This window comes from Artibeus jamaicensis, unplaced genomic scaffold (genome assembly GCF_021234435.1).
Source record: "Artibeus jamaicensis isolate MK-2021 breed Jamaican fruit bat unplaced genomic scaffold, CSHL_Jam_final contig_1284, whole genome shotgun sequence".
NCBI classification, from domain to species: Eukaryota; Metazoa; Chordata; class Mammalia; order Chiroptera; family Phyllostomidae; genus Artibeus; species Artibeus jamaicensis.
Window position 1 is genome coordinate 3,153,370 of NW_026521249.1, and position 26,543 is coordinate 3,179,912.

Genomic DNA, 26,543 nt, shown 5'->3' on the forward strand with positions numbered 1-26,543 from the left:
GGGGAAGCTCTCCTTCATTATTTGTTTAAATAAGTCTTTAGTTTCTTGCTCTTCCTCTTCTCTTTCTAGCACCCCATTGATTCAGATTTTGGAACATTTAAAGTTGTCCCAGAGGCCCCTAAGCCTCCCCTCAGTTTTTTTGATTGTTTCTTTATTCTGTTCTGGATGCATGTTTATTTCTTCCATCTGCTCCAAACCACTTTGAGTTCTGGTTTCTTTCCCTTCACTGTTGGTTCCCTGTACATTTTCCTGTATATCACTTTGCACAGCCTTTACTTTTTCTCCTATTTTGTGACCACGTTCAACCATTTCTGTGAGCATCCTGATTACCAGTGTTTTGAACTCTAAATCTGATAGGTTGGCTATCTCTTCATTGCTTAGTTCTATTGTTGGAGCTTTAATCTGTTTCATTTGGGCCATATTATTTTTTTTGTCTTGGCATGCCTGTTATGTAGTAAGGAGTGGAGCCTTAGGTATTCACCAGGGCAGGACAAGCCATGTCTCTAGACTGTGGTGCTTTATGTGGGGGAGGGATCTGAGAGGGAACAATGACACTTGCTCAGCTCTTGGCTGGCTTTTAGTCACTTCTCCCACTACCCACAAGCAAATCAGGCCCTTCTGGTGCTGATTCCCTGGGTGGGTGGGGGATTAGGTTTGTGTACATTCCAGAACCCTGTGGGTTTCTCCAATGAACTCTCCTGTGAGGCTCGGAGTTTCTCCTGCCACCACAACCCCCAGGTTTTTGCACTCAGGGGTTTTTAAGTTTAGTTTCTGCACTGGAACTCTGGGTTGTGTGACCTGTCTCATTCCCCACTTGCTTCTCCCAGTTTATCTGCATGCAAATGTGGGTACAACTGGTCTGCCGGCTGCTGCCTTGTCCTGGGTGCCCACCCTGGTTTTCCAGCCTGCCCTGGTCTACCAGCCACTGAGCATCCTCTCCAGTCTGGATGAATGTTTCTTCTTCAAATCCTTGGTTGTCAGACTTCCATACAGTTTGATTTCCTGGCAGTTCTGGTTATTTTTTGTTTTTAAATTTTTTATTGACCTTCTTTTGGTTGTGCAAAGAGGCAAAGTATATCTACCTACACATCCATCTTGGGCAGGAGTCCTATTGGTTGATTTTTCTATGTGCTCTTACCTGAGATTGAACCCACAACCTTACCTATCAGGAAAATGCTCCAACCAACTGAGCTACCCAGCCAGGGCTAAAAATAATACTTTTTTCTGTAAGTTGAAATTATTTCCAAATAAAAGTTAAAAAAATAGAGTATCAAGTAACTATAAAAATTACATTCTGGTGATAGATGTCAGATCAATGGCTGCCTAATTCAGGGGGATAGTGATGATTAGAAAGAGGCCTATTCTGGGTAACTGATGCACACACTGGCCCACAGTGTCCACAGCATTATGGAGGAAACATGAGACGAATGCACATGGAGTACCGAGTCCTATGTAGGAAAAGGAACAGCACAGCTACTCTCTCAAGGGCAGAGCACCTCGGAGTGGCCTAGCCACTCTCTCAAAAGGATGGCGCCCCGACCCTTGCCTTGACAGGCTTTTATTGGCTTTTAATTTGCACAGGCATACAGGTAAAGCTCATTAATCATTGTCAGGCAGTAAGGATCAAACAATAGATAGCATACAAAGAACTATTAGGGCTTATTCCGAGTCAGGGTCTGTTAGCTAAAGGGCTACAAAACATTGGGAAACAAACTCATTTCATGCTCTGATCCTTATCATTTAATTGAGAGCATTATTAGCAAAGCAGGTTTCACAGGATTTTATGTATTCTTTCTTAGGCCTGATTACCTGGGGAACTCACCCTCTCAAGCAAAGGGCTGCACTGCTCTCTGTCATTGTTTCAGGCCTAAGTCAGGCAGGGGAAATAAGGTAGCCAAGAGAGTAGGACTTCTTGTAGACAGAATGAGGACTCGGGCTATGTCAAAGCCAAAGGGTAAGGGTCCATCACCCCCTTTTTCTATAGCCCCCCAAGTCCTTCACTGGGGGCTCCCCATGATCGTGCCTGTCTTAGGTTGTTCCTCCCTTGAGGAATCTTACCTGTCATTGGCTAACTGATCAAGCACTGGGGGCCAGGCAGGGTAAAGTGAAAGGAGCAGAGGCAGTGGCCCTGCCAGGGAGATAAGCTTTGTCTCCTTAATGGCTTATGGTCCGAAGGTGGATCCCTCATCCTTAGCCATGGTGGAGTTACAGCTTCTGAAACTAAGCAGGGCAGTTCCCAACAGGTAATGAAAGTGTACTATATATTGTGTGAAGTGTTTTAAAACACAGGTGTATACATATGTCTGAATCCATTGAACTATACACCTAATACCGGTGCATTTTGTAAATTTAATATACCTAATTAAAAAAAAGATAATTAAGATTACTCAATGTTTAGCATGAGGTAAAAATTAATAGACGCAATTCATAATCATAAACCTACCTAAAAATGAATGTGAGGTTTTGAATTTAAACTGCCTATGACCTGGAAAACACTAAACTAAATAAGAACTTAATTTTGCAAATCCTCTCTAAAAGAATTTACTCATTCTGTAGGTCTCTTCCAGACTTTAAGAGATTAAGATTACCTAAGTATTAAAATTAATTTTTTAAAATTAGGTAAAATTTAGGTAAAAATTTTAATTTTTTACATTGGGAAATGACCATCACATCAGTAACAAAGAGCTTCCAAAGGATGTCAGATATGTAAAATAAGTAAGTGTAAACATTTACAGAAATAAGAGACAGAAAAATCACAGCAAGAAACAAGATACTATCTATATAACCTGGTAGATAAGAACTGTATATTCTAGAACTTAATAATAATCTGACAAGAACAGAAAAGAAAATGTTCCCATCCCCCAAGTACAAGAAAGGAAAGGACTGACTGTTCTTTGACATTAGTTAGCTAATCCCTAAACTGTACTGTGAAATTCAGCAAATCTGTAAACACTCTAGCCTTTTCTTTTCTTTTAAAGATTTTTATTTATTTATCTTTAGAGGGGAAGGGAAGGAGAAAGGAGGAGAAACATCAATGTATGGTTACCTTTCGTGCGTCCCCTGCTGGGAACTGGCCTGCAGGGAACTGGCAGCTTTTTAGAAGCCTCTAGACCTCCCCAAAGCCTAATACAATACCAACTCTGCTTTGTTTCAAGATCCTGTATCTAACAAGCATAGTTCTCCCTTGCTTATTAAGTAATAAATTCAATTTTATTTCAGACATACTGAATGTGTTTTAATTTTAGGTATTTTCAGCGGTGGTGTCTTCCTTAGGGAATTCAACAGGTTTATTTAACAGCAAATGATAGGACTAGAATAAGAATATGGGTAAATAAAAAATATCCACCTGAAGCACAGAAATTTTAAAGAAAAGAAGAAAAAGAAGAAATAGTGGGACACTAAGAAAAGTTCCAACAGCTGGAATTAAGGAAGAGAAAAACGGGGGACAAAGTAATTTTTTGAAGAGACAGACTTTTGGATACTCAAACAAAAGAGAAAATCTTAAAATAATCATTCACATCCATGGATTAAAATATTCTATATTTTAAATATATAAATTCTACCCACACTGATCTACAGATACAAAACAATCCCAGCACCTTTTTTGGTGAAAATTGATAAGGGATATCCATAATTTAGAGGCAATGCAAAGAGCCAACAATAATTTTTAAAAATTTTTAATGAAGCTATATGCTATCTTATACCAAAATAGCTTTATAAATTTATAGTAATTTAGAAGTATGGTACCAACAAAAAGACCAGCAATCAGACAAATAAATAAAACAAATTATCTATATCTACGCTGTCCCATATGGTAGCCCCTAGACACATCTGGCTATCTAAATTACATTAATTAAAATTAGTTAAAACTAAAAACTCAGAGGAGGGTAGAAGGGTGATAAATGGTAAGGTAAGGAAACTTGACTTGGGGTGGTAAACACACAGTACAATATACAGATGATGTCTTATAGAATTGTACACCTAAAACTTACCTAGTTTTATTAACCAATGTCACTCCAATAAATTCAACAAAAATGAAAAATTCAGTCTTTAGTTGCAATGATAAAATTTCAAGAACTCAGTAGCCATGTGTACCTAATAACTATGAAATTAAACAGTAAAGATACAAACATTTCTATCATAGCAGAAAGTTCCATTTGAGAGCATTTATCTAGAAAGATACACATAAGATAACTTGATTTATGACAAGACACTCTAGTGCAGTGGAGAAAGCTTGGTCTTTTCAATAAATTGTGATGGATCAATCAGACATCCATATACAAAATAAATAAATAAATACATAATCAGTAACTAATCAAGCCTGCCCCTTAACTCATGCCATGTAAAAAATTCAAATCCAGGTGGACTGTAGATCAAATTTGTAAAAAATAAAACAGTAAAGTTTTTAGGACAAAACATAGGAAATTATCTTCACAACTTTGAAGTATGCAAATATTTCTAGAATAGGGTGCAAAAAATGTCAGGCATAAATAATAATACTGATTAAGAATATTTAAGATGACATTAAAATTGAGAACATCTGCTTACCAAGACATTATGAAAAGAGTGAAAAAGTCATAGCCTGAGAAAAAGTATTCACAACATGTCTACCTGACAAAAGACTCAATAAAAATATAAATCTCACAAGAGAGTCCGAGAAAACAACAAGAAAAGGGTAGACACAAAACCCAGTATGAAAATGGATAAGATATGAATGGGCACTTAACAAAGAGGTTGTACAAATGACTGATGAGTATATGAAAATGTGTTAAACTTCATTTGTTATCAGAAAAATGCAAATAAAAACCTCAATAAATATCACTACATAATTACCAGACTATCTAAAATGAAATTAAATATAGACAATATCAAGTATTGCTAAGGATGTAGTATAACTGTAACTCTTAGACACTGTCAATACAAGTATAAATTGGTACAATCACTTTAAAAAATGTTTGGATGACTTTAGGGGTTAAACTATGCCCCCCAATTCCTATGTTGAAGTACTAAAACCCAGTGCCTCAGAATGTGACCTAATTTGGAAATAGGATTGTTGCAGATTTCATTAGTTAAAATTACGTCATTAGGGTGGTCTGTAATCCAATATAACCAGTGTCCTTTTAAAAAGGAAAAATTTTGCCCTGACAGGTATGGCTTGGTTTGTTGGAACATTGTCCCATAACCTAAGGGCTGTGGTTTGATTCCCATAGGGTGCATGCCTGGTTGCTAGTTCAATACCATGTCCGGGAATGTTCAGGAGGCAATGGGTTGATATTTCTCTCTCACATCGATGTTTCTATCTCTCTCCCTTTGTCTCTCCTTCCCTCTCTCTCTAAAAGCAATGGAAAAAATATGTCCTTGGTTGAGGATAAAAAAATGTGTTGGGGAAAATTTTGACATCGATAGAAGGAAAAGAATGTGAAAAGCCATTGGAAAAAGACAGCCATTTACAAGTAAAGGAATAAGACTTAGAAGAGAACCTTTCCAAACAGCCTTGGGAAGAAAATCAATCCCAACAAACCTTAATTTTGGACTTCTAGCCTCTAGAACTGTGAGGCAATAAATTTCTGTTGTTTAAGCCATCTACTTGTGGTTCTTCATCAAAACAGACCTGGCAAAATGTACTTAGTAGTATCTGCTTAGTGGAATACATGCATATTTTATGATCCAACAATTTCTCTTCTTGATATATATACAAGAGAAATGTATCTACATTTACCAAAAGACTTGTATAAAAATGTTCATAGTGTTGTTTTCATAAGAGCTCCAAACTAAAAACAACCCATATGCTCATCAACAGTAGAATCAATAAATGAATCATGGTATATTTATACAATGAAATTTTATAATATATGGCAATGCAAATGAAACAACTACAACCACATACAACAATGTGGAAGGATCTCACAATGATGTTGAGTGAAAGAAGTCAGACACGAAAAAGTATATATGTGTGTATATATATATATACACACACACACATAAACATATATATTTATGTGTGTGTATATATTATGTATGTATATATAATTATAATGATATAGCTGAACATGTAAAAGTAATTTATGGTGTTAGAAGTCAGGATAGTGGTGACTTCCAGAGAGGAGGCAGGTAGTAGTGATTGGGAGGGAACAAGAGGAAAATTTCTGGGACACTAGTAATGTAATCCTACTTCTCGATCTGGGTGATGGCTATTCTGTGAAAATTCTTCAAGTTGTACACTTATCATCCTCACACTTTTCTTAGTTTTTTACAAGTTGAGTAGATGAGCTAAACAGCATAATCATGTACTATAAGAGGGATCTTTAAAAACAGACATAATGTAACACAGACAGAAAGTGTAAGAAACACTAAATAGAAGAGAGTAAAAAGGTCAAGTATCAGTGTAATTCAAATTGCAGAAAATAATATAGAGAATGAGTAAGAATCAATATTTGAAGAAGCAATAACTGAAAATTTTTCAGAATCAACATGATACAAATCCCAGATTAAAAATGTACAATAATCCCAAACAGGATTTAAAAAATACTAAATAAATTATAGTGAAACTGCAGAACTCCAAAGACAGAGAAAAACCTTAAAATAACATACAGACAAGAGATCTACAAAGCAATTAAAATTAGAGTAACTCCTTGGTTGGGTTTTGTTTTATTTTGGAAAATTCTCAAACTCACACAATCTGTCCACTCCCCCCCCCCAAATAATACAATGAACAAACTTATACCACTCACCAGATTCACTCTATTAACATTTTGGCTGACCCATTCAAAGTTTTTCTAAATATACACAGGTCCTTCCCTTTCTTGAAAATGTAGAAAGTAGGATGAAGATAGTAGGATTCCTTATTCCCAAATTCTTTATCATCCCAGAACAAGAACATTCCTTTATTCGACTGCAATACCATTACCTCACCTAAGATAATTAACATTAATTCAATAACACCACTATAATACAGTACAGATAAAATTTTCCCAGTTTTCCTAAAAAAGGTCCTCTAAAGTTTACCTTTCTACTTATCCAGGACCTAATCAAAGTTTATGCTTTACTTTCAGATATTTTAACTCTTATTTATCTCTCAATTTATAACATTCTTACCACTGCCCTAGGTTTTTCATGACATTGAATCATTTGAAGACTTCAGGTCAGTTGTCCTGAAAAAATATCCCACATTCTGAACTGGTTTGACTGCTTCCTTATGATTATCAGCTAAAGCTTTCCAGAAAGAACACTGCTAAGGAATGTTGCATAAGTCCCATGCACCAGATTATGTCCGAGAGTGTCACGCTACTGGCGATACTAATATTCCTCATTTTGTAATTTTTTCTTTGTAATAAGTCACCTGTAGAATAATATTTTGAGACTCAAGAGCATGTTTTTTTCCTGTCAACTGTGGAAATCAGAAGACAGCAGACTGTAACTTCCAAAGTGCTAAGAAAAAAAAAGTCTTATATCTTTCCTCCTCCTCCTATTGAAGGAGAGCTGTATGCCAACCAAAATATCACTCATGAGTAAAGGCAAAAGAAGTTATATCCTGAAATTATTATTTCATGATGCAGCAAAAAAAGAAATTAATAGAAGACTCTCTACACACACACAGAAAGCTTTGCACAGAGCTTTGTTTTTTATATATTTGCCAGGGATTTAACATTTTCAGTCAGTCTTCAAAAAAGTACCTTACCTGCCATCTCTTCTAAGGGCAAAAGTGATGCCATCTTTCTGAAAAGGAAGCAGCTTTGCTCTTAGTCTGTCAGGCAAATAATCCAGCTGTTTATAAGATTCACTTGTCAAACAGGAAATCTGATTTTCAAGAGGCTTTTTTATATTATGAAATCTAAGCATGATGATCCTAAAAATCAAAGAAATCACAAAAGGGAAGGAATTGAGGAAATAGATATTACTAAGTGTATTAGTTAAACATAAATAATAATATTAACATATTTATCAGTAGTCTTAATAAACTATCTACATAGATATAAATTAAATCATGTTCCCAGAGTAAGCTACTAAGAAAATTAAAAGCACCGAATCCAAAAGCAACTATTTAATTCACTATCTAAAAACTCAGCATCTTCTATTTCATTTGTATTTGTAATTAAGCCATAAAATAGCCATAGCCCTACTTTAATAAGTAATAAAACATTACTGAAAAGTTATAAATCAACTACATTTTTTACCAACTGAATAAAAATAAAGGACGAATTTGCTATAAAAGAGGATTCCTTTCATAACTTATAGATGTACATTTTTATATCACACCATATTTTCTAAGATTGGAATGAATCTTAAGAATTCAACCAGTATTTATTAATTTAAAAAATAGGCACTATAAGCCACAATCTGAAGAAGGACCACACCTTCAAAGAGGGGAAGACTAAAAATAAACAAGATGATTAATTACAGTGCAGTACAAATATTATAACACTAAGGCAATGGCCACTTCTGTTAGGCTAACCAGCAAAAGCCTCTCTTAGGTTATGCTTGGTTTACAGTGTTAAGGATGGGACAGAGACAACCATGTTCAAAACTAAGAGCTACTGGCGATACTGCCAATAGACACCATCAGCAAAGGCCCTGAGTTAAAAAATGGCTCAGTGTTTTCTTGCAACAGAAAGGAAGCCAATGTGGCTGAACCAAGGGAAAGAATGGTATAAAATGAAGATATTCAAGAGTCAAATCGCATAAGACTTTGATGAGGACTTTGGATTCTATTTTAAGAATGAAAGGCTGAGGAGGTTCCCAAGATGGCTGCAGAGTAGCTGGAAGCTCTGCCCACATGCTCCCAGCTCAGGACTGGTCTTGCAGCTAATCTGCCGAGGGATCAACTCGAAAATCCAGCTGAGTGTTGAGTGTGCAAGTGCCTGCCCACCTGTGAGGACACTCAGGGGTTGGTGACATGGGCTTTCCTCACAGAGCTGTTGCTGCCACCAGCAGGCCAGCACAGCATGTCTGCCTGTGCAGATCTGGAGCTGGAGCCATTTTGTAGAAGTTACAATACCCTCCTCTGGAACAATAAACCGGAACAGCTGCACCTTGGCACCTGGACTTGTCTCCGTTCTTTCTACCCTGGACAGGGCCAAGCACCCTGCCTCTGCAAGAAGCCAGGGTCTGGGGCCTGTGGTACTTGCTAGGGAGGGGGGCTATCACCTCTCTGGCCCCAGGCACTGCTAGAACTGCAAACAAACAGAGTCCAACTGAGGAGGATGTGGCTGCTCAACTGAGGAGCCAGGAGCGCCACTGGTGGAGAGAGTTGGCTGGGGCAGCCCTGGCTGCTGAGATCTTGGCTTGAGCATAGCAGTGAGAGCCTGAGTCTGAGACCCCCTGGAGGAGTGGCATGAGAGCCCTTCCACTGTCCATTGTTACAGTTTTGCTGCTAAACTCTTCCCTTCTTCCCCCTACCCCATCAGGATGATGTAAGACTTGAAAGAAGACAGTGCATATAGGATATAAGCTATAGATTTGTGAGAGAGGGGGAGAGGCATTGGTGTAAAAGACAGGCCTCCATAGGTGGCCTCCTGCATGTGCCCCGAATGGGGACCCAACCTACCCTTAGAAGCCCTCCCAAAGTCAGAGGCAGTCATGGGAGGTGTGAAGCCCCTTAGTTAGCAAGATAGAGGAAGGTTCCCAACAAGGTACAGACTAATAAAAATCAGTGCCCAAATACAACAGGAGAGTCCAAAAAACCCACACAAGGGATATTCCTAGAGCATCCAGATCAGGATATCAAGGAGTCTGCACTGTACATGCTCTGTGCTCTGGGAAGAGACAAAAACTTCTAAAGACAAAACTTACTTTTATTTTTTTCCTTAAAGGGGCAAAGCAAAGGTTTTGTGTTTGAAGCTACCCAATTTGGGCCTGAGGAAAAAGAGGGCAGTACAAACTAAAGTCAGGAGAGAAGAGTCTGGAGTGGGAAGCACTGGAGAGAGTCTTGGGGGAGTGGATGTGGGATTTTCAGGGCCTGGATATACCTGGACTCCAACAGCAGCCATCTTTCTTGAGAAGAGCTAGCCCCTCCCAGGAAAAAAATCAATTACCTTGCCCTCTGGGATATTACTGTCTCCACCCTTTGGAAATCCCCTCACCACAACCTGTTTGTGCCACTCAGCAAGTTTGTTTATTCTTTTTTCAGTTGTGCTCTGTTTTGGTGTTCTGTTTTGTTTGGGTTTTCTTTCTTTCTTTTCTGCCATCCTGTCCTTAACTCTTGATGAGGAGACAGCAACATAAATACACTCAGGGGTTGTCAGAGACTGGCAACAGGGTGCAATGAATCCATACACGATCCTGAGAAACAGTCTGGTGCCTCCCGCCCCCTCAGGAGAGCTAAGGAAACACCCACCTGGCACGGGGCAGACAGAAAATCTGGACTTTGGAAGCCTACTAGGGGCCCCGTCGTATAGAGTATAGAGAAATAATCCTGGGCAGATTCAAACTAATGGCTCAGAGGAGGGGGTACACACCCACCATCTTCCATGAAGTCTAAAAGGTATCTGCTATGGGAGATACAGGAATCACTACCACCTATTTCTACCAGAAGCCCACTCAAAATGGTGGGGTCTGCAAATGAGCTTAAGATTAACAGCAGGCCAGCAGGCAGAAACAGGCAGAGATGGATCCTGTGGTGATTCGAAACATTTGCTGACACACTGCTGGACCCAGTGCTAATAAAAGCCAGCTTTGCAAAGCAGCTTGGCCCACCCCAGGAGCTGCCAAGCCTGGAAGAATTAGCAACAAATTGTAGACCACCTGTAGCTTTGAGAAGGCAGTCAAGGGCCACACCAGCAGGCATTGGCTTACACCAGACTCAGACATCAGGGCGGTATCCAAAGGGAGAAAACAGAAGACAATATCTAAATTGTGCTGAGACAAATCCACTTGGTTCTTTTTTCATTAACTTATTTTTTCTTTTTCATAGCCTTTTTATCTTATCTTTTTCTTTTATTTTTGGTACCCTCATTTTTCTTTCATATTACCTATTCTACCCTTACCTTTGATTACCCCTACTGTTTTCCTTCTTCTCTCCTTTTAGTATTTTTGTTACCTTTTCCATTTCCCTGTTTTCCTCCTTCAGTTCATTACAAGTAGTAGTTCTCTTCCCCTTTCTCCTTTCATGATCACTTTTCTTCCCTTTGGTCTCATATTCTTTTTCCTTTTCCCCTTTCTCTATTATATTTTGCTTTCTGCTGTTATTATCCTTTACTCTCTTGTGGTTGTTATTGCTGTGGTGGTCAGGTGGGTTACTTGTTTTGATGTTGTTTTTGTGTTTTTTGTTTTGTTCTGCCACCATCTATACAACAGCATACAACATGTAGTTAGGGTTGAGCCTCTTAACTAGCCAGTCAGAAGGGAGTTACCATCAACAAATGGGACAAATACAATAGGAAAGTCCACATAACCCACGCAGAGGTCATTCCTAGAGCATCCTGATCAGAAGATCAGAGTCTGCACCACTTGGCCCCACAGAACTCCTAACATACAAGTCCACTGCACAAGACAGAGAGTCAAAGCAAATCAATCTAATACATAGAAATAAATAAAGAAACAAGTAAAATAGGAGTCAAAAAAACAACCCCATAACAAAAGAAAATGAGGAATCTCCAGAAAAAGCTAAGGGAAATCAAGGCCAGCAATTTATAAGACAGAGTTCAAAGTAATGGTTATAGATTTTCAAGTACCTTAGTTAGAACCATAAGGAGCTCAGTGGGACCTACAACAGCATGAAAAAGGACATAGAAATCCTGAATAAAAACCAGTTAGAAATCAACAATGCAATATATGCTATGAAGAATACACTAGAAATAACTGAAAGCAGGCTCGATGAAGCAGAGGATCTAATCAGTGAGATGGAAGACAAGATAGAAAAAAATAAACCAACAAAATGAAAAAAAGACACGAAAAGAACAATAGATTTGGGAACTTAGGGACAACATGAAACAACAATATTCACATCATAGGGATATCACAAGCAGAAGAAAAGAAGCGAGTGATAGAAAATCTGTTTGAAAAAATAATGAAAAAAATTCCCCTAACTTAGTGATGGAAAATGTAATAGAAGTCTAGGAACCAGAGTAGGTCCCAATCAAGGTGAACAAAAACAAAAAAGCCCACTCCAAGATACATTACAATCAAAGTGGCAAAATTTAAGGACAAAAACAGAATCTTAAAGGCAGCAAGGAAGAAACAGCTAGTAATATAAATGGGAGCTCCAATAAACTATCAGCTGATTTCTCCACATAAACACTACCAACCAGAAAGGACTGCACAAATATTCCAAGTAATGAAAACTGGTGACCTCCAACCAAGAGAATTCTATCCAAAGGGCTCTCATTTTAAATAGAAGGCAAAATAAAGAGCTTCACAGAAAAAAAATTTGGCTGAAAAAGTACATCTCCACCAAGTCAGCACTCCAGGAGATGCTAAAGGGACTGCTTTAAGAAGGAATAGAGAGAGAAAAAAACACAGATATAGAGGGGAAAATGGTAATGAATATGTATCTATGAATAATAACTTTAAATGTAAATGGATTAAATCCTCCAATCAAAAGACCTAGGGTAGCTGAATGAATTAGAAAACATGACCTGAACATATACTATCTAAAAGAGACCCATCTCAGAACAAAAGATCTGAAAGTGAAGAGATTAAAAAAAAAAAATCCAAGCAAAGAGACATAAAAAAAGATGAAAGCAATACTTATACCAGACTGAACAGACTTCAAAACAAAGGCCATGACAAGAGACAAAAAAAGCCACTACATAATAATTAACGGAGTAGTCCAACTAGAAGATATAACTCTTACAAACACATACACACCAAATATAGGTGCACCTAAATATATAAAGAAAATAATGGAGGACTTTAAGAAAGAGGTAGATAGCAACACAGTCATTATAGGGGATTTTAACACCCAACTGTCAAAAGTGGAAAGAGATTGGTGCTGGGAAGATGGCGACGCAGTAGGACAGAGCGGATTCTAGCTCCCTTACTCGTGGGTGAAAATCCTGGCAGATCTACAGAGAAGCAGCGCACTAATCCATCAGTTATCCAGCATTTGTGAAATTAAAAGAACACAGATTGTGACGGACACTGAAACACCAGAAAGTGGCAGGTCAGTGGGGTCTCGGGACCGGAGTACAGACAAAGTGGTGGCACGGGCCCGCGCCCCCGGCCAGGTGGCCCAGGTGCTACCTCTACGACCAGGGACCAGAGCCATTGGTCTGAGACCAACACCAAAGGTGTCTGCCACAGGACCATGGGCACCCAGCGGCCCCAGTGGCCACCAGCGCGGGCCAGCAGCTCCCCTGCTCCCCTTATAAGCAAAACTGGACAACACCAGGGAGAGACCTGTCTGCTTGCCGGCTTGCATTATCAGGGAGGGTTACAAAGACACAGGGCCCGGTTCAACTGCAGACTCTGTGGTTGCAAGCCTGGGAGAACTGTGAGATGCACTGGCCTCACTGGTCTCACTGGGGACTGGGCTGGACTGAGAGGCAGGCTGTCTGGAGAGTTTTTTTTTGAAAGTAGACTGAGGTGTTCTCCTGCCAGGACAGCTTGGCTTGCTTCCCACCTGGCCTTACAGCGAGCCAGGGGGAAAGCGGAGGCATTTGGGGACTCGCCACAGGACTGGGAATTGCCCTGCCGGTTTCTCGGTCCCAGATGGCCTGGCGGGTGCCCACAGGCGCAGAAGCCTCTGAGTCCCCGACACAGGACTGGGAAGGACCCTACCAGAACCCATGGGACCCAAGCAGCTTGACCAGTGTGCGGGCGACCACATCCCAATCTGGTAGCCTGGCTGGTGAGCGCACTTATGCCGACATCCCAGCCAACAGAGAGATCCTGCTGCAACCAGAAAAACCAGTCTGGACAGTTTGAAACCATCAAGGGAAGGGTTTCTCTGTTGTTGTTGTTATTGTTTTTTTGTTGTTTATTTGTTTGTTTTGGGTTTTTTTTCCTTATTTTTTTAGTAACTTTTTTGTGAGTTTGTTTAGTAATCTTATATATTTTTAAATTTTAGCACTGCTTTATCTTTCTATGTGTTCCTCTCCTATCTTTTTCCCTGTTTTAGTCCTTCTTCCTTTCCTCTTAAACTCATCGCTTTTGCCTCCCTTCTCCTGCCTTTTTGTTTGATTGTTTGTTGTTGCTTCGTTTCCTTTTACCCACAAGAGACACAAACAACTAGGAGCTGTGAAAGGACTAGAATGAGACCAAAAGAGGGGGCATCTCAACAGTACAGACAGAGACAAATTTCACCTTCCTATAGCAGAGAAGACATGAGGTGTTGCATATTTTTTCCATTATTCTCACTTCTTTTATATTAATATGTCTGTATTCCTCCTCTTTCTATATAGGCTTCTCAGTGTTGAGTAGTTATATTATATTATTAGACAGGTGCCCCCTGTCCTTTCCTCCATAGTGCGTTGCTAAACTTCTAAACTCCACGCCACTTATTTTCCTTTAGTACATGACCTAAAGCTCTATACCCCCTACTCAGACAGATCACATAGAATTTGTTATATGAGTGCTGCTCTAATATTAGTGTAAATAATAGCTGATCTATACAACAGTAAATACTTCACAACACATCTCCTGGATCTTAGCCCATTGTCCAGGTCCCTGAATTCTATCACTGTAGTGATTAACTCTATTTGCTCACACACTACACCTATTTACTGTTCCTTACACTCATCTTACCTCAAAAATCTGACCGTCTGAAACCTCACTGCTTTCAAGTTCCAAATAAAAAGCCTTCCCTCCCCAACAAGAGGTTTATCTTTTGTCCATCCTCTTGTAAAAGTGGCAAGTTGGGCTGAAGACTACGGTTAAGACTATATATAGCCTAAAGATTGCCTATCTCCTCGCTACCGGCTATGACTGTAAATATCATAAAAAACTCTTCTGCTGTCATAAACCATTTTGCCCCCTCCTACAACTGATTACACATACACGATAAAAGGAGTAGGAGGAAACGGATAACATCAAGATACCTGAAGGAGTCTGCACCACTGAAATTCACAGGTATTATACCATAGAGGTTCACAACATAAACCCAGGGAGTCAGAACAGATCAATTTTAGAAGCTGAGGATAACAAGAAGAGTCTCACAAACAATGGGAAGACAAAGAAACAATCCCCAAATGAAAGAAAAAGCAGAAATTTCAGAAAGTATGTTAGATGAAATAGAGGCTCATCAACTATCAGTGAATTCAAAGCACTGGTTATCACGAAGTTCAAAGAGCTCACAATGAGCTAACAGAAAATACAGGGGAGCTACAATGATCTCACCCCAAACTATATCAACATGAAAAAGGAAATGGAAATTATTAGCAAGGGCCAAGAGGAAATGAAGAATACAATTTCCGAATTGAAGAACACAGTAGAAAGTTTTAAAAATTGAATAGATAAGGCAGAGGATCGGATTAGCAAGCTGGAGGACAAAGTAGAAAGCATTTCACAGAAAGAACAGGAAAATGAAAAGAAACTCAGAAAGAATGAAGAAGGATTAAGAGAAATACAAGACAATATGAAATGTAATAATATCTGAATAATAGGGATACCAGAAGGAGAAGAAGAACAAGGGATAGAAAACCTGTTTGAAAGAGTAATGAGAGAAAATTTCCCTAATTTGATGAGAGAAAAAGTCACAAACATCCAGGAATCACATAGAGTCCCAATCAAGACAAACCCAAGGAGGCCCACTTCAAGACATATCATCATCAAAATGGCAAAATTCCAACACAAAGAGAGAAACTTAAAGGCAGCAAGGGAGAAAAAAGAAGTAACATACTAGGGAGCCCCAATAAGGTTAGCTACTGACTTCTCAATGGAAACACTCCAAGCAAGAAGAGAATGGCAAGAAATATTCCAAGTAATCAGAACCAGAGGCCTGCAACCAAGGCTACTTTACCCACCAAGGTTCTCAGTCAAGACAGAAGGCCAAATAAAGAGCTTCCAAGACAAAAGAAGTTTAAAAGAATATGCCTCCACCAAACCAGTCCTACAAGAAACACTAAAAGGACTGCTTTAAGGAAAGGAAGAAAAAGTGAGAGACAGAGAGGAACACAGGTACAAAAATGGCAATGAATAAGTACCTATCAATAATAACCTTAAATGTAAATGGATTAAATGCTCCAATCAAAAGACACAGAATAGCTGAATGGATCAGAAAGCGTGACTCTCACATATGCTGCCTACAAGAGACCCACCTCAGGACAAAAGACCATCACAGACTAAAAGTAAAAGGCTGGAAACAAATTTTCCAAGCAAATGGACAAGAAAAAAAAGCCAGGGTAGCAATTCTCATATCAAACAAAACAGACTTTAAAAAAGAGGTCATAAAGAGAGACCCAGACGGTCACTTCATAATACTCAAGGGAAGAATCCATCAAGAAGACATTAACATCGTAAATATATATGGGAGCACCAAAATATATAAAGAAAATCTTAGAGGACTTCAAGAATGATATTGACAGCAACACAATTATAGTAGGGGATTTTAACACCCCACTGTCAAAAATGGACAAATCTTCCAAACAAATTATCAACAAAGATATTGTGGCATTAAACAACACCCTAGATGAAATGGACTTAACTGATATATATAGAGCCCTTCACCTTAAAGAAGCTAAATACACATTCTTTTCAAATGCACATGGAACATTTTCAAAGATAGACCACATGATAGGACACAAAACAAGCCTCAAAAAATTCAAGAAAATTGAAATCATACCAAGCATCTGCTATGACCACAAGGACTGAAATTGGAAATTGGAAACCAACCCCAAAGAAAAAAGCCCAAAGCACCCAAAATCATGGAGACTGAATGGTATGCTATTAAACAACGAATGGGTCAAGAATAAAATTAGGGAAGAAATCAAAACGTTTCTGGAAACAAATAAAAATGATCTCACAACAACCCAAAACTTATGGAACACAGCGAAAACAGTCCTGAGAGGGAAGTTTATAGCAATACAGGCCTACCTTAAGAAGACAGAAACATTTCAAACAAACAACCTAACCCTACGCCTGCAAGAACTCGAGGAACAACAACAACGATAGCCCAGAGCAAGCAGAAGGAAGGAAATAACCAAGATTAGAGGAGAATTAAATGACATAGAGACCAAAACCATAACCCTAAGGATCAATGAATCCAGAAGTTGGTTCTTTGAAAAGATAAACAAAATAGACAAGCCTTTAAGTAGGCTCACCAAGAAGAGACTGGACTCAAATAAACACAATCAGAAATGAAAGAAGAGAGGTTACTGAGACCACAGAAATAGAAGGGATTGTAAGAAATTACTATGAAGAACTGTATGCCAAGAAATTTGAGAACCTAGGGGAAATGGACACATTTCTAGAAAAATATAATCTTCTAAAACTTAATGAAAAAGAAACACAAAATCTGAACATACGAATAACAGCAAAAGAAACTGAAGCGGTAATCAAAAAACTCCCATCACACAAAAGCCCCGGACCAGATGGGTTCACAGAAGAATTCTACAAAGCATTTATGGAAGAGCTAACCCCTATTCTTCACGGACTGTTCCAAAAAATCCAGAAGGATGGAAAACTCCCAAATTCTTTTTATGAAGCCAGCATCATACTAATTCCCAAACCAGACAGAGACACAACAAAGAAAGAGAACTTCAGGCCAATATCGCTGATGAACATAGACGCTAAAATCCTCAACAAAATATTGGCAAATCGCATCCAACAATATATCAAAAAGATCATACACCATGACCAAGTGGAATTCATCCCAGGGATGCAAGGATGGTTCAACATTCGCAAATCGGTAAATGTAACACATCACATAAACAAAAGCAAAGACAAAAACCACATGATCATATCAATAGACACGGAAAAAGCTTTTGATAAGGTACAACACCCATTTATGATAAAAACACTCAGCAAAATGGGAATAGAGGGAGCAGTCCTCAACATAATAAAGGCCATATATGAGAGACCTACAGCCAACATCATACTCAATGGGCAAAAACTAAAATCCTTTCCACTAAGATCAGGAACAAGACAAGGTTGTCCACTTTCACCACTTCTATTCAATATGGCATTAGAAGTTTTAGCCACAGCAATCAGACAAGAAAAGAAAATAAAAGACATCCAAATCGGAAAGGAGGAAACAAACTGTCACTGTTTGCAGACGACATGATAGTGTACATGGAAAATTCTACAGACTCTACCCAAAAACTGCTCGACGTAATAAATTAATTTGGCAAAACAGCAGGATACAAAGTCAATATCCAGAAATCAAAGGCATTTTTGTATACAAACGATGAATCAGCAGAAGCAGAAATCAAGAAAAAATCCCATTCGATATAGCAAAAAGAAAAATAAAATATCTGGGAATGAACCTAACCAAGGAAGTAAAAGACCTGTATGCAGAAAACTACACAGCACTGAAGAAAGAAATTAGGGAAGACATAAACAAATGGAAACATATACCTTGTTCATGGATTGGAAGAATTAACATCATCAAAATGTCCATACTACCCAAAGCAATATACAGATTCAATGCAATACCTATTACAGTACCAATGGCATATTTCACAGACATAGAACAATCACTTCAAAAATTTATATGGAACCATAAACGTCCCCGAATAGCAGCTGCAATCTTGAGAAAGAAGAAGAAAGTAGGAGGGATCACAATACCTGATACCAAACTGTATTACAAGGCCACTGTAATCAAAACAGCCTGGTACTGGCATAAAAACAGGCACATAGACCAATGGAACAGAACAGATAGTCCAGAAATCAACCCAACTCTCTACAGTCAATTAATATTCGACAAAGGGGGCAGTAACATAAAATGGAGTAAAGATAGCCTCTTCAACAAATGGTGTTGGGAGAACTGGACAGCTACGTGCAAAAAAATGAAACTTGAGCACCAACTTACACCATACACCAAAATAAATTCAAGGTGAATAAAAGACTTAAATATAAGCCGTGACATCATTAAAGTCCTAGAGGAGAATATTGGCAGGAAAATCTCAGCTATTTCACACAGCAACATTTTTACTGATATGTCCCCTAGAGCAAGGGACATAAAGGAAAGAATAAACAAATGGGATCTCATTAAAATAAGAAGCTTCTGCCTGGCTAAAGAAAACAGTATTAGGATAAAAAGAGAACCAACTGTTTGGGAAAACATATTTGCCAATGATACCTCAGACAAAGGTTTAATCTCCAAAATATACAAAGAACTTACACGGCTCCACTCTAAGAAGACATCTAACCCAATTAAAAAATGGGAAAAGGACTTGAACAGACACTTCTCCAAGAAGGACATACAGAAGATCCAGAGACACATGAAGAGATGCTCAATATCATTAGTTATCAGAGAGATGCAAATTAAAACCACAATGAGATACCACTTTACACCAGTCAGGATGGCTATCATAAACAAAGCAACAAACAACAAATGTTGGAGAGGTTGTGGGGAAAAGGGGTCCTTAGTTCACTGTTGGTGGGATTGCAGACTGGTACAACCATTATGGAAAACAGTATGGAATTTTCTCAGAAAAATAAAAATCGACCTGCCTTTTGACCCAGCAATTCCACTGCTAGGATTATATCCTAAGAATCCTAAAACATCAATATCAAAGAACCTATGCACCACAATGTTCATAGCAGCACAATTTACAATAGGTAAGAGTTGGAAGCAACCTAGGTGCCTGTCAGTAAATGAATTGATCAAAAAATTGTGGTATATATACACAATGGAATTCTATGCAGCAGAGAGAAAGAAGGAGCTACTACCCTTTGCAACAACATGGATGGAACTGGAAAGCATTATGCTGAGTGAAATAGGCCAGGTGTTGAAAGACAAAAAGCATATGATCTCAGGTTTAACAGGAAGCTAAACAACAAAACAAACAAGCAAGCAGAATAAAAACAAGGACACTGAAATAGAGAACAAGGGGACAGTGAACAGAGGGGAGAGGGAAGGGAATTTAAGGGGAAAAATGGGGAGGGATTTGGAGGAACAAATATGAAGGAGACAGGGATGAGAACTAAGGGTGGTGGAAATGGGAGGGAGGTGGGGAGTACAGGGCGGGGGGCATGGGATGGGAGAAATAGACAAAAAACTGTAATTAAAAAATAACTAAATAAAATTATTAAAACAAAATGGAAAGAATATCCAGGCAAAAAAAATCAACAAAATATTGCATGACACTAAGATAAAAGGGACTTAAGTGGTATATAAAAACATATCAGTACAGGAGCAAAATACACATTCTTCTCAAACCCACAAGGGTCATGATCAAAGATAGACAAATGGTAGAACATAAAATTAGCCTCAGTGAATTCAAGAAAATTGAAATCATATCAAGCATCTTCTAGGGTCATAATGGCTTGAAACTAAAAATCAAACTCAAGGAAAAAACCTCAAAAACACTTAAATACATACAGGCTGAATAACATGTTATTAAATAATAAATGGGGTAACAATGAGATCAAGAAAGAAATCAGAAAGTATCTGGAAACAAATGAAAATAAACACACAACCTCAAATTTATGGGACATAGCAATGACAGGAGGGAAGTTCATAGCAATACATACCTACCTAAATAAGATAGAAAAATCTCAAATAACCTAATCTTACATCTAAAAGAACTGGAGGAACAACAACAAACAAAGCCCAGAACAAGTAGAAGAAAATGATCAAGATCACAGCAGAATTAAATGGCATAGAGACTAAAAAAACAATACAAAGAATCAATAAATCAAGGAGCTGGTTCCTTGAGAGGACAATGGAATACTAGGCAGAAAGGAGAAAGGAATTTTTACCTTTTATGATAGCATGGATGGAACTGCAGAGAATTATGCTAAGTGAAATAAGACAGGCAATGAGAAACAAATAGCATATGATCTCACTTATAAGAGGAAACTAATTGACAAAACAAACAAATTAACAAAACAGAACCAGAGACATGGAACTAAAGAAGAACCTGACAGTGACTTCAGGGGAGCAGGGAGGGAAATCAAGGGCAGGGGCATAGAAGGGAAAGGGGCAAGTAAAGAAACATGAATAGAGGACTCATGGGCATGGACAATATGCAGGGATTGACTGTGGGAGTGGCAGGAAGGGGCAGGGAAGAGCAATGGGCAAAAAGATGCAACAACTGTAACTGGACAATAAAAAAAAAAAGACAAACATTAACCAGCCTCATCAGGAAAAAAACAAGAGTGAACCCAAGTAAATAAAAATCAGAAATGAAAGAATACAAGCAACAACTCATACCACAGAAATACCGAGTATTGAGACTTCCAGCCAAGATGGAAGCATAGGTATTAACACTGTGCCTCCTTGCACAACCAAATTTAAAGATGACAAAGATTTAGAAACAAAAATGCAACCAAACAGAAAAGTAAACTGTACCAAAGTCTGACAACAACGAACCATTCATCCAGACCAGTAAGAGGGGTGGAGGTGGCCGTAGCAGCAGAGGGGGGTCCCAGCAGGAGGAGGCAGTGATTGGCAACCTGGGCGGGCAGAGACAGAAACCCAGTAAGGCTCGCAAGGCGGCTGGCTGGCTGACCGTGGACACACATTTGCGTGCAGACAAACCAGGCTGTTTTAAAAATGGTCAGTGAGACAGACCTCACAACCCAGGGCCCCAGCGATGGGAAATAAAGCGTAAAGGCACCGAGTGGAAAAACTTTCAGGGGCTGAGGTGCCATGAGAGGCTCCTAGTCCCATAGAAGAGTTCACTGGGGAGACCCACAGGGTCCTAGAACGAACACAAATGCACCCACTCAGATGTCAACACCAGAAGGGCCCAATTTGCTTGTGGGAAGTGGCAGAGGGACCAAAATCCAAGAGAGAAAGGGAAAAAATGCCATAGCTCCCTCTCTGTCCTACCCCCAGCCACAACCCAGTAACTGGGCTAACCCACCCTGCCCCTCACACATAACAGGTGCGAACAGACCAAAACATTATGGCTCAAGCAGACGAACAGCTCAAAGCCCCAGAGCCAATACTTCTAAGTGACCAAGAGATAGCCAACCTATTGGACACACAGTTCAAAACACTGGTGATCAGGATGCTCACGGAACTGGTTGATTTTATTCACAAATTAGATGAAAAAATGAAGGCTACACTAAATGAAATGAAGCAAATTGCACAGGGAACCAACAGTGATGGAAACAAATCTGGGACTAAAATCAATGAGTGGATGAGAAGGAAGAAAGAAACAACCAAACAGAAAAAAATGAAGAAACAAGAATTTTAAAAAATGAGAGGCTGCTCTGGTTGGTGTAGGTCAGTAGATTGAGCATGCCTGTGAACCAGAGGATCGCAGTTCGATTCCCAGTCAGGGCACATGCCTGGGTTGCAGGCCAGTTCCCAGTAGGGGACCCATGAGAAGCAACAATTGATATTCTCCCCCTCTCTCCTTCCCTTCCCCTCTAAAGATAAATAAATAAAATCTTTTAAAAAATGAGAGGCTTAGGTACCTCCAGGACATCTTTAAATGTTCCAACATCAAAATTATAGGGGTACCAGAAGGGGAAGAGGAAGAGCAACAAGTGGAAAACTTGTTTGAACAAATAATAAAGGAGGACTTCCCCAATCTAGGAAAGGAAATAGACTTCAGGAAGTCCAGGAAGCTCAGAGAGTCCCAAAGAAGGTGAACCCAAGGGGGAACACACCAAGGGGCACATCATCATTACATTAGCCAAAATTAAAATGAAGGAGAGAATCCTAGAAACAGCAAGAGATAAGGGGACAGTCACCTACAAAGGACTTCCCATCAGACTGTCAGCTGATTTCTCAAAAGAGACTTTAGAGGCAAGAAGGGGCTGGAAAGAAGTATTCCAAGTTATGAAATCCAAAGACCTACATCCAAGATTGGTCTATCCAGCAAAGCTTTAATTTAGAATGGAAGGGCAGATAAAATGCTTCTCAGATAAGGTCAAGTTCAAGGAGTTCATCATCACCAAGCCCTTATTATATGAAATGTTAAAGGGACTTATCTGAGAAAAAGAAGATAAACAATAAGAACAGTGAAAGGACAGAAAACTCACAGTTATTAACAACCACAGCTAAAACAAAAGCAAACTAAGTGGACACCTAGATCAGGAGCAGAACCATAGAAATAGAGATCATAAGGAGGATTAACAAGAGAGTGGGAGGAGAAGAAGCAGGGAGAAGGTACAGAGAATAAATAGCATAGAGGGTAGGTAGAAAATACACAGGGGGGAGGGCAAGAATAATACGGGAAATGTAGAAGCTAAAGAACTTATGACACACGGATATTAACTAAAGGGGGCGAATGGGGGAGGAGGTGTGCAGGGTAGAGGGGGATGAAGGGAGGGAAATGGGACAACTGTAATGGCATAATCAATAAAATATATATAAAAAAAGAAATACCAAGTATTGTAAGAAATTACCATGTACAACTATATGTCAAAAATTTGGACAGCCTTGGTGAAATAGATAAATTTCTACAAACAATCTTCAAAAACTGAATCAGGAAGAAGCAGAAAACCTGAATAAGGTGATAACAAGTAGAAAATTGCAGCAGTAATCAAAAAACTACTGACACGCAAAAGCCCTGGGTCAGATGGCTTCGCAGACAAACTTTACTAAACATTCAAAGAAAAACTAATACCTATCCTCAAACTATTTCAAAAAATTCAAAAAGAGGGATGACTCCTCATCTCTTTTTATGAGGCTCGTATTATCAAATCCCAAAATCAGGTAAAGACACAACTAAGAAAATTATAAGCCAATATCTCTGATGAACACAGCAGACACTACAATCCTCAAGAAAATACTAGCAAACCCGTTCTAAGAATACATCAGAAAGATCATGCACTATGATCAAGTGGGATTTATTCCAGGGTTGGAAGGATGGTATAGTATTTGCAAATCAATAAATGTGATACATCACATAAACAAAATAGACAAAAATCATGATTATATAAATACATTCACAAAAAGCATTTGATAAAATCCAGCATCCATTTATGATAAAAATACTTAGCAAAGTGGGAACAGAGGAAGCATACCTTGACATAATAAAGGCTATGCACAAACCTATAGTCAACATCATACTCAAACCTAAAAGCTTTCCCCTTGAGATCAGGAACAAGAAAAGGGCATTTGCTTTCACCACTCTTATTCAACATAGTACTGGAGGTACTAGCCACAGCCATCAGAAAAGAAGAAGAAATGAAAGGCATCTAAACTGGAAGGAAAGATGTAAAACTGTCATTACTTGCAGATGACATGATAGTATAGAAATCCCTATAAGCTCCACCTAAAGACTACTCAATCTAATAAGAGAATTCCACAAAGTAGTCAATATTCAGAAATCAATGGCATTTTTGTACATCAACAATGAACTATCAGAAACAGAAACTAAGAAAAAAATTGAATTTACTGCAACACAAAAATAAAGTATCTAGGAATAAATTTAACCAAGGAGGTAAAAGACCTGTACTTAGGAAACTATAGAACACTTAAGAAAGAAATTGAAGAAGATACAAATAAATTAAAGCATATACCCTGTTCAGGGCTTAAAAAAATTAACATCACTAAAATGTCCATAATGCCCAAAGCAACTTACAGATTTGATGCGAGCCCTATTAAAATACCAATGACATATTTCACAGATACAGAACAATTCAAAAATTTATATGTAACCATATTAGCCACAGCAAGTTTTATAAAGAACAACAAAGCAGGAGGGATCACAATACCTGATATCAAATTATATTACAAGACCACAGTAATCAAAAGAGTCTGGTACTGGCATAAGAACAGACACACAGATCAATGAAACAGAATAGAGAGCCCAGAAATAAATCCATGTCTCTATTTTCAATTAATATTTGACAAAGGGGGTCTGAGCATATACAATAGAGTAAAAATACCTTCTTCAATAAATGGTGTTAGAAGAACTGACCTGGTAAGTGCCCCCTAAAACAAACAAACAAAACAAAAATAAAAATAAACCAAACCAAACCTGGACCACTAAATTAGACTATACACCAGAATAAACTCAAAATGGGTAAAAGACTTAAAAATAAGTCATGATACCATAAAAGTCCCAGTCGAAAACACAGGGATTAAAGTTTAGATATCCCATGTAGCAATATTTTTGCTGATATATCTCCTAGGGGAAGAGAAATAAAGGAAAAATAAACAAATGGGACCAGACCAAAATAAAAAGCTTCACAGCTAAAGAAACCATGATCTATGTAAAAGTGGAACTGTCTGTATGAAAGAATATATTTGTCAATGATACACTGGACAAGGGTTTAATCTCTAAAATATATAAAGAACTCAGATGACTACACACCAGGAAGACAGAAAATCCAATTCAAAAATGGGCAAATGATATGAATAAGACCCCTTTACCAAGGAGGACATACAGACGGCCCACTGACATATGAAAAAATGCTCAACATCACTAGCCATCAGAGAAATGTAAATTAAAACCACAATGAGATATCATCTCACACCTACACTAATGGCTACCATTAATAAATAAACACAAAACAAGTGCTGGTGAGGATGTGGAGAAAAGGGAGCCCTGGTTCACTGTTGGTGAGAATGTAGAGTGGTCACTATGGAAAATGGTATGTAATTTCCTTAAAAAATTAAAAGTGGAACTGCCTTAAAAATGGAATGACCCAGTGAGTCGAATGCTGGAAATATACTCTAAGAACTCTGATATACCAATTCAAAAGGACTTATGCACCCTTCTGTTCATAGAAGCACTATTTATAATAGCCATGCATTGAAAATAGCCCAAGTGCCCATCAGTAGTTGAGTTGATTAAAAAACTGTGTTCCACTTATAAAATGGCATACTACACAGCAGAAAGAAGTCCTACCTTTTGTGATAGCATGGGTGGATCTGAAGACTATTATGCTAAGTCAAATATGCCACTCAGCAAAAGACAAATACTATATGACCACACTTATAAATGATATCTAATGAACAAAATTAACTAATGAGAAGAACAGAGCTGGAGACATTGAAACATGAAACAGACTGATAGTTGTAGGAAGGCAGGAGGCAGGAGCTCAAAGGCAGAAGGAAGGTAAAGGGATTAGTCAAATATATAAGAATGACTTATAAACATGGACAATGGAAAGGGGATTGACTATGGGTAAGAGGGGTGGGCTGGAGCATGGATGGGGCAAAACAGAAAACAAAATAAGACAATTACAATATAATAAACAAAAAAATAAAAGTAGGGGGGAAAAACAAAAAAAAAGCCTTAAATGAGTAGAAGGAAGGAAATAATAAAGACCAGAGCAGATATAAATAAAATAGAATCTAAAAAAATATACAAAAGATCAATGAATCTAAGAACTGTGTTTTGAAAAAATAAACAAAATTTACAAAACCTTAAACCAGATTCATCAAGCAAAAAGGAAAGGATGCAAATAAATAAATACAGGAATGAAAGAGAAGGAAAAATAAATGAACACTGAAGAAATACAAAGTATTGTTAAGGAAATATTATGAACACATATATACCAACAAAATGGGTAAATTACTAGAACATATAGTC

General features: G+C 38.3%; 1 protein-coding gene across 6 annotated transcripts in view; it reads right to left on the reverse strand.

Moving 5' to 3' along the window:
* ZRANB3 (zinc finger RANBP2-type containing 3) overlaps positions 1-26,543 on the reverse strand; it is a 238,508-nt gene that overhangs the window by 200,887 nt on the left and 11,078 nt on the right. For all 6 annotated transcript variants that reach the window (XM_053666886.1, XM_053666896.1, XM_053666902.1 and 3 more), the window contains one exon: positions 7,679-7,846. In XM_053666886.1, coding sequence (XP_053522861.1) covers positions 7,679-7,839 — 161 coding nt within the window. In that variant the 5' untranslated portion in view covers positions 7,840-7,846. The remainder of the gene's footprint in view (positions 1-7,678; positions 7,847-26,543) is intronic.